At 50.2% G+C, this 9,553-nt stretch overlaps 1 protein-coding gene across 1 annotated transcript; it reads right to left on the bottom strand.

Annotated features, from left to right (window-relative positions):
- Positions 1-1,845: 1,845 nt before the first annotated feature.
- Positions 1,846-3,571, bottom strand: LOC121483869 (transforming acidic coiled-coil-containing protein 3-like; the record flags this gene model as incomplete). The annotated part of the gene is made up of 1 exon (XM_041742373.1): positions 1,846-3,571. A coding segment is annotated over one exon (1,726 nt), but the record flags the coding sequence as incomplete, so codon positions are not given.
- Between the last annotated feature and the right edge of the window lie 5,982 nt (positions 3,572-9,553).

The raw sequence follows: 9,553 nt of genomic DNA, 5'->3' as shown, positions 1-9,553 counted from the left end.
GCATCCAAGCTCAACCCAGCGATTTCCTAGTATTTCCTGTGTGAGCCAGGTGCGACATCCTAAGTGCCATACGAGAGAAGCTAGCTGAACGCCTTGTCCGAAAGCAACTTACTTCGGAGAGTTGAGCTCACCCTCAGTCCCTCACAGTTGCACACTGCCTGCAGAAAGAGTTTCCAACATCTGCACCACAGCCGTTTGTCAGAGGCTTGTGAGACGCAAGTGGAATAAGCAGACCTGGAGGGTGTCTCCAGCTGCAGTGGAGTGGTATTCTGGGTACCTCCTGGCTTAGAACACTGTTACGTTCTCAGTGCCCGAGGAACGCAGCTAGTTGAAAGCTGGCTTGTAGGCGTGCTTCCTTGTGCGAGCTGAGTTCAGGGCAGGACCCTCCCGCATTCTGACTGCCCGTAGACGTAGGTCCCAGCATCCTTATGTTAGGTGCCGGAAGAGGTTGTGTGAAGAGCATGTGGAAGTGACAGGATTCTCCTCAGGTGTATCTGATCTCAATGCAGACATTGCAAACGTCCTTGTTCAATGAGAGTGTAGCTCGGTCCTAGCTCCCATCAAAGTGTCTAGCAGACATCTGCCTGCAAAGCATACACACTTCCGAGAGTTGGGCTTATGGACTGTCCCTCCCACATCCTGCCTGCACGTACACCGCGCTCCTAACAGGCCTAGCCCCGATGCGTGCCTGAAGTGTTGTGAGAGGTAAGTGGAAAGTCCCGGCCCACAAGACTAGTGCATCCAAGCTCAACCCAGCGATTTCCTAGTATTTCCTGTGTGAGCCAGGTGCGACATCCTAAGTGCCATACGAGAGAAGCTAGCTGAACGCCTTGTCCGAAAGCAACTTACTTCGGAGAGTTGAGCTCACCCTCAGTCCCTCACAGTTGCACACTGCCTGCAGAAAGAGTTTCCAACATCTGCACCACAGCCGTTTGTCAGAGGCTTGTGAGACGCAAGTGGAATAAGCAGACCTGGAGGGTGTCTCCAGCTGCAGTGGAGTGGTATTCTGGGTACCTCCTGGCTTAGAACACTGTTACGTTCTCAGTGCCCGAGGAACGCAGCTAGTTGAAAGCTGGCTTGTAGGCGTGCTTCCTTGTGCGAGCTGAGTTCAGGGCAGGACCCTCCCGCATTCTGACTGCCCGTAGACGTAGGTCCCAGCATCCTTATGTTAGGTGCCGGAAGAGGTTGTGTGAAGAGCATGTGGAAGTGACAGGATTCTCCTCAAGTGTATCTGATCTCAATGCAGACATTGCAAACGTCCTTGTTCAATGAGAGTGTAGCTCGGTCCTAGCTCCCATCAAAGTGTCTAGCAGACATCTGCCTGCAAAGCATACACACTTCCGAGAGTTGGGCTTATGGACTGTCCCTCCCACATCCTGCCTGCACGTACACCGCGCTCCTAACAGGCCTAGCCCCGATGCGTGCCTGAAGTTTTGTCTGAGGTAAGTGGAAAGTCCTGGCCCACTAGACTAGTGCATCGAAGCTCACCCAGCGATTTCCTAGTATTTCCTGTGAGAGCCGGGTGCTACATCCACAGGTCATACGAGAGAAGCTAACAGAACGCCTTGTCCAAAAGCAACTTACTTCGGAGAGTTGAGCTCACCCTCAGTCCCTCAGAGTTGCAAACTGCCTGCACAAAGAGTTTCCAACATCTGCACCACAGATGCAGATCTCTGCATCTCTGCAGATCTTTTTTTTTTTTTTTTGCGAACCTAAGGGAAACTTTATTTACTCTTCTTAAAGTAGTCTAGTTTAAAAACCAGAGGTTAAGTGAGAGGAAAGAACACAAAACCTTCCCCAGACAGACAGACAGATATACAGAAAGGGGGGTGGAGGGGCTTCAGGTCAGATCTTCTCCATCTTGGAAATGTGGTCATCACAGATTCGGGTTAATTCTTCATTTTCCTTAGTCTTCTGCTCTACTGTCTTCTCCAGTGACTGGATGCGCATCTGCTCCTTCCTCAGGCTGGCCTGGAAGGCCAGGGCCTCCGCTTGGGCCTTGCTGCGCACCTGGGCAATCTCCTCACTGGCCAGCTTGAGCTTCTCTTCTGCGTGGGCCTTCAGGGCCTGGTACCGCTGGCCCTCCTTCTCAATCCTCACTGTGTAATCCTCGACACACTTCTTTAGAGATTCTTCATTCGTGTGATACCCCTCGATCACTTCCTTCTGTTTCTCAAACCGCTTGAAGAGGTCAGAGAAAGACTTTTCCATGGAGCTCAGGTCTGCAGCCAACTGGTCTTTTTCCTTTAGAATCTTCTGGATTTCAGCTTTTGCTAGTTCCTTCTGTTTCTGAGCCTCCTCCATTGCCTGATACACGATCCCCTCAAACCCGTCCATTATCTTCCCCATTTCCAGATTCGTTGCATGGAGTGTGTCACACCTGCTCCTCAGCAAGGAGTTCTCTTCTCTCATGGCTTCCACCGCTGCATCCATGTCCTTCTGGGTGTACTGCAGCACATCCACGATGGAGCCCAAGGGCAGCAGCGGGCCTCCAGGCCCGAAGACACAGGGAGGCGGATCCAGCACGGGAGCATCTGGGGCTCCTAGGAAATCCAACTCCACTAGCTTTGCCTCGGGTGGGCTGCCTGAGGGAGGTGCGGCCATGTCCTGTGGGAGGTCCTGTGTGCTGTTGGTCTCCGGTGCCACAGGCACTGGTCTCCGAGGGCTGTCCTTCAGAAGCGGGTCAAACTTGAGGTACAAGGACTGTTTCCTCAGGGCTGACTCCTTGAACAAGGAACTCCCGAACTGTTCCAGGTAGTCCACCTCAGCTCCCATGCCTAGGACCTCAGTGGGGTCTCGGAAGCACTCCTCCTTGGGGTCTGAGGCTGGCTCCGGGTCCTGTGGAGGACCTCCCAGGCTGCCTGCTGGAGCGGATGCCCCTGCGCGCTCTGCTGCTCCCTCCTCACCCGCCGTGTCTGGGGTCCCTGCCGCCGTCTGCACATCATGTGCGTCCTCTGCCGAGGCCGTAGGCACCTGCTGGCTCAGAGGGGAGTACCCTGTGGCCTCGGGACCAGCATGCAGCTTCTTGGCCATAGGTCCAGCTGGCCTGCTCTGGGGGCTTTCTGGGGGCTGGGCCTCTCTTCCACCTTCAAACGGGTTAAAGTCTGGGTCATCCAGCTTGTTCCAGTCCAGGTTGTAAGACCCCCGGAGAAGGGGAATGGGCTCCTCATCCACCTCCTTGGGTGCATTTTCCTGCCTGGCCTCTGATACCCTGGAAGGAGGTTTAAGGCTGGGTCTCTCCCCCAGTTCCCTTTTGCTGGTGGCATTGTCAGAGAAATCAAATTCTAGCCTTATGGGTCTGTTGCTCCACGAGCTGACCCTTTGGTCATCATCTTCTTCCTTCTGAGGACTTGGGGATGGGGCCCCTCTAGCCTTCAGAGAGCTGTCCAGGATGGTGTTTCTAGGACCAAAGGGGTCCTCAGGTCTGGCTGGGGCCTTGCCAGGCAGGTCTGCGAAGGGTCCTTCTGCACATGCTTCTGTAGGCTGAGTGCCAGGTGGCCAAGTAGCCCCGGATGAGGATGCAGGGACCTGGTTCGAATTTTCTCTGGAAGCTCTGTGAGGGTCTTCTGTTCTGTCTTGGGGAGGTTTATAAATGGTTTATAAAAAATAAACTAATATATAAAACTATTTTGCCCAAGTTTTTTCAACTTAGAGAAAAGTGGTTCCATATTCAAATAAATACACTAGAGCCACCTCGATGGTGCAGTCGGTTAAATTATCCGACTCTTGGTTTTGGCTCAGGTCATGAGATCAAGCCCTGTGTAGGACTCTGACTCTTGGTGCCAGAGTTGGCTTGGGATTCTCTTTCTCCCTCTCTACCACACCCCCACCCCTGCCGCCACTCACATGTCCGTGCACTCTCTCTCTCAAATAAATATTAAAATACACACACACACACACACACACACGACTCTTCCTACCCGAAATAAGCTTTTGTAGTTTACTGGTCAGATAATTTGATCATTAGAATTGTAACAAATCAGCTGACTGACTTGCTAAAACTAGACCTAGAGCTTCCTAAAGCCTTATATAGCCTTTAATATTAATTGTATACAATATTATTGAATGTATATAGTTAACTTTTTTATTTCGAAATGTGCAACATGTTTTCAGACAACATAAGTCTTTAAACAAATGCTTATTTTAATTTAAGCCTTAACAGTTAATTGGTCAAACTATTGTAAGAGGGAACTTTAATATCACATTTGTTGCTTCTTAAAACCCTACACTTAAAAAATTCGATTGTTTGAAGGGTTATTTTGAAAGTGGGAAAATAAACTTATGTTGCTAATTGATCTAAAAAAAAAAAAAACAAAAAAAAACAAAAAAAAAACGTCCTGCCTGCACGTACACGCGCTCCTAACAGGCCTAGCCCCGATGCGTGCCTGAAGTGTTGTGAGAGGTAAGAGGAAAGTCCCGCCCCACAAGACTAGTGCATCCAAGCCTCAACCCAGCGATTTCTAGTATTTCCTGTGTGAGCCAGGTGCGACATCCTAAGTGCCATACGAGAGAAGCTAGCTGAACGCCTTGTCCGAAAGCAACTTACTTCGGAGAGTTGAGCTCACACTCAGTCCCTCACAGTTGCACACTGCCTGCAGAAAGAGTTTCCAACATCTGCACCACAGCCGTTTGTCAGAGGCTTGTGAGACGCAAGTGGAATAAGCAGACCTGGAGGGTGTCTCCAGCTGCAGTGGAGTGGTATTCTGGGTACCTCCTGGCTTAGAACACTGTTACGTTCTCAGTGCTCGAGGAACGCAGCTAGTTGAAAGCTGGCTTGTAGGCGTGCTTCCTTGTGCGAGCTGAGTTCAGGGCAGGACCCTCCCGCATTCTGACTGTCCGAAGACGTAGGTCCCAGCATCCTTATGTTAGGTGCCCGAAGGGGTTGTGTGAAGAGCATGTGGAAGTGACAAGATTCTCCTCAAGTGTATCTGATCTCAATGCAGACATTGCAAACGTCCTTGTTCAATGAGAGTGTAGCTCGGTCCTAGCTCCCATCAAAGTGTCTAGCAGACATCTGCCTGCAAAGCATACACACTTCCGAGAGTTGGGCTTATGGTCAGTCCCTCCCACATCCTGCCTGCACGTACACTGCGCTCCTAACTGGCCTAGCCCCGATGCGTGCCTGAAGTGTTGTGAGAGGTAAGTGGAAAGTCCCGGCCCACAAGACTAGTGCATCCAAGCTCAACCCAGCGATTTCCTAGTATTTCCTGTGTGAGCCGTGTGCTACATCCTAAGTGTCATACGAGAGAAGCTAGCTGAACGCCTTGTCCAAAAGCAACTTACTTCGGAGAGTTGAGCTCACCCTCCGTCCCTCACAGTTGCACACTGCCTGCAGAAAGAGTTTCCAACATCTGCACCACAGCCGTTTGTCAGAGGCTTGTGAGACGCAAGTGGAATAAGCAGACCTGGAGGGTGTCTCCAGCTGCAGTGGCGTCGTATTCTGGGTACCTCCTGGCTTAGAACACTGTTACGTTCTCAGTGCCCGAGGAACGCAGCTAGTTGAAAGGTGGCTTGTAGGCGTGCTTCCTTTTGCGAGCTGAGTTCAGGGCAGGACCCTCCCGCATTCTGACTGCCCGTAGATGTAGGTCCCAGCATCCTTATGTTAGTTGCCGGAAGGGGTTGTGTGAAGAGCATGTTGAAGTGACAGGATTCTCCTCAAGTGTATCTGATCTCAATGCAGACATTGCCAACGTCCTTGTTCAATGAGAGTGTAGCTCGGTCCTAGCTCCCATCAAAGTGTCTAGCATGGGTGGGGCCACAGAGGGAGGACAGGGCGAGGTTGTGGGTTTGGGTCCTGACGCCCTCCACCCACCCCGGGGTCTCTTTCCCCCTTCCTCCTCCTCCTCCTCCACCCCCCCTTCCTCCTCCACCCGCCCGCGGTGCCCCCCTCACCTTCCCGCTCGCCCCTATTGTTCCGCCCCCGGCCTTCCGCCCTTCCCCTTCCCTCCCGCTCCCCTTTTCCCCTCAGTTGCCTCGCGCCTGCAGTTTTTGGCTTTCACCCCCACCAGTGACCAAAGACTTGACCACTCAAAGTCCAGCTCCCCGGAACACTGCTCGACATGGACACCGGTGTGATTGAAGGTGGATTAAATGTCACTCTCACCATCCGGCTACTTATGCATGGAAAGGAAGTTGGCAGTATCATCGGAAAGAAAGGAGAATCAGTTAAGAAGATGCGTGAGGAGAGTGGTGCACGTATCAACATCTCAGAAGGGAATTGTCCTGAGAGAATTATCACTTTGGCTGGACCCACTAACGCCATCTTCAAAGCCTTCGCTATGATCATTGACAAACTGGAAGAGGACATCAGCAGCTCTATGACCAATAGCACAGCTGCCAGTAGACCCCCAGTTACCCTGAGGCTGGTGGTCCCTGCTAGTCAGTGTGGCTCTCTCATTGGGAAAGGTGGTTGCAAGATCAAGGAAATACGAGAGAGTACAGGGGCTCAGGTTCAGGTGGCAGGGGATATGCTCCCCAACTCAACTGAGCGGGCCATCACTATTGCTGGCATTCCGCAATCCATCATTGAGTGTGTGAAACAGATCTGCGTGGTCATGTTGGAGTCCCCCCCGAAGGGCGTGACCATCCCGTACCGGCCCAAGCCGTCCAGTTCTCCAGTCATCTTTGCAGGTGGTCAGGACAGGTACAGCACAGGCAGCGACAGTGCGAGCTTTCCCCACACCACCCCGTCCATGTGCCTCAACCCTGACCTGGAGGGACCACCTCTAGAGGCCTATACCATTCAAGGACAGTATGCCATTCCACAGCCAGATTTGACCAAGCTGCACCAGTTGGCAATGCAACAGTCTCATTTTCCCATGACGCATGGCAACACCGGATTCAGTGGCATTGAATCCAGCTCTCCAGAGGTGAAAGGCTATTGGGGTTTGGATGCATCTGCTCAGACTACTTCTCATGAACTCACCATTCCAAACGATTTGATTGGCTGCATAATCAGGCGTCAAGGCACCAAAATCAATGAGATCCGTCAGATGTCTGGGGCGCAGATCAAAATTGCGAACCCAGTGGAAGGATCTACTGATAGGCAGGTTACCATCACTGGATCTGCTGCCAGCATTAGCCTGGCTCAATATCTAATCAATGTCAGGCTTTCCTCGGAGACGGGTGGCATGGGGAGCAGCTAGAACAATGCAGATTCATCCATAATCCCTTTCTGCTGTTCACCACCACCCATGATCCATCTGTGTAGTTTCTGAACAGTCAGCGATTCCAGGTTTTAAATAGTTTGTAAATTTTCAGTTTCTACACACTTTATCATCCACTCGTGATTTTTTAATTAAAGCGTTTTAATTCCTTTCTCTGTTCAGCTGTTAATGCTGAGATCCATATTTAGTTTTATAAGCTTCTCCCCCCCCTTTTTTTTGGCTCATGAATTTTTCTGTTTGTCATGGAAATGTAAGAGTGGAATATTAATACATTTCAGTTTAGTTCTGTAATGTCAGGAATTTTTCAAAAAAATTAAAAGATGGACTGGAGCTTTTTCTTTGTGAATAGAATAGAATGTGTTTTTTTTTTTCGTGATTAATTTTAGTGTTATCTGTCAAATACTTTCAGTTGAAAAAAAATGGCGAAGAGGGCTGGCCATCATCCTGCACCAGGATTGCCTGCTGCTGCTGCAGTTACTAAGGGAAGAATCACCAGCACTGCTAGTGTCTCACTTGTGGCAAACCTCACCGAAGGTCGGATGACCTCTGCAAGACTTGAGGACAATAGAAGGGCAGTCCTGGCTCTTTCCTCCAATTTTTCCCTGCCTGGGTCAGGTGTACCAGCTGGGAAGTCGCTCACTGCTTCCAGTACTACGATCTAGCCAGCCGTGTGGATTGGATTCGATTGGATTGGAACCAAGTTTTCTTACCCTGTATCACCTAGAGTAGAAACACCACAGGCTTTAAGAAGTTTTCAAAACAACAACAAGTTTTCCAGTGGGATGGACTCGAGGGGCTGGAGAACCCTCTTAACCAGCAAAACCAGATTCTTGTGGTTAAAGAGCACAGGGGAAGCACTAGCTGGTGGAGGGGAAGAGTGCTGCCTAAGGTGGCCAGAAATCCAAGAGGTTTCACCTGCCTCTGGGTGGAGAGGAGGGCAGATATTGGTTGCTGGAGGAAAGGCCTCTCCCTCCCCTTTTACCTGCCAATTAACAGACGCTAGAGAAATTCAATTCTTTATTAGAACTCTTTAGATCAATGTTCCCTCCACCATTTAGCGGCCGTGAAGCTATTAGAGGGGCTACAGAAGTATGACATTGATGATAATGAAATTGATGAAAATGATATAAAGTTTTTTTTAAGACATGGTGTTGAGGGAAGCACTGATGCCAAAGATGATTTATGTCTAAGTGAGTCGGATAAGACAGATGCTAGAATGAGAGCTTATAAGAAAATTGTTGAATTGAGACACCTGCTGGATATTGCTGAGAGCAACTATAAACACTTGGGAGGGATAACAGAAGAAGATCTAAAGCAGAAGAAAGAACAGCTCGAGTCTGAAAAGACTATCAAGGAGCTGCAGGGCCAGCTGGAGTACGAACGGCTCCGGAGAGAAAAATTAGAAGGTCAGCTGGATGAATATCGTGCAGAGGTGGATCAACTCAGGGAGACACTGGAAAAGATTCAGGTTCCCAACTTTGCTGTGGAAGATGACTCTTCTTGTGAGTCAAGCAAAGAGAAGAGGCAAATAAAGAAAAAGGTGTCTTCTGGGGGAGTTTTTGTGAGAAGGTACTAATCAGTGAAATAACTTTAAATAAACTTGCTTGATTTTTCTTTTATTTTTAAAAAAAGGACATTGCAAACGTCCTTGTTCAATGAGAGTGTAGCTCATTCCTAGCTCCCATCAAAGTGTCTAGCAATCATCTGCCTGCAAAGCATACACACTTCCGAGAGTTGGGCTTATGGACTGTCCCTCCCACATCCTGCCTGCACGTACACCGCGCTCCTAACAGGCCTAGCCCCGATGCGTGCCTGAAGTGTTGTGAGAGGTAAGTGGAAAGTCCCGGCCCACAAGACTAGTGCATCCAAGCTCAACCCAGCGATTTCCTAGTATTTCCTGTGTGAGCCAGGTGCGACATCCTAAGTGCCATACGAGAGAAGCTAGCTGAACACCTTGTCCGAAAGCAACTTACTTCGGAGAGTTGAGCTCACCCTCAGTCCCTCACAGTTGCACACTGCCTGCAGAAAGAGTTTCCAACATCTGCACCACAGCCGTTTGTCAGAGGCTTGTGAGACGCAAGTGGAATAAGCAGACCTGGAGGGTGTCTCCAGCTGCAGTGGAGTGGTATTCTGGGTACCTCCTGGCTTAGAACACTGTTACGTTCTCAGTGCCCGAGGAACGCAGCTAGTTGAAAGCTGGCTTGTAGGCGTGCTTCCTTGTGCGAGCTGAGTTCAGGGCAGGACCCTCCCGCATTCTGACTGCCCGTAGACGTAGGTCCCAGCATCCTTATGTTAGGTGCCGGAAGGGGTTGTGTGAAGAGCATGTTGAAGTGACAGGATTCTCCTCAAGTGTATCTGATCTCAATGCAGACATTGCAAACGTCCTT

This window comes from Vulpes lagopus, unplaced genomic scaffold (assembly GCF_018345385.1).
Source record: "Vulpes lagopus strain Blue_001 unplaced genomic scaffold, ASM1834538v1 ctg300, whole genome shotgun sequence".
Taxonomy (NCBI): Eukaryota; Metazoa; Chordata; class Mammalia; order Carnivora; family Canidae; genus Vulpes; species Vulpes lagopus.
Note: the sequence above shows the minus strand (reverse complement) of the source record. Positions and strands in the feature narration are given on the sequence as shown.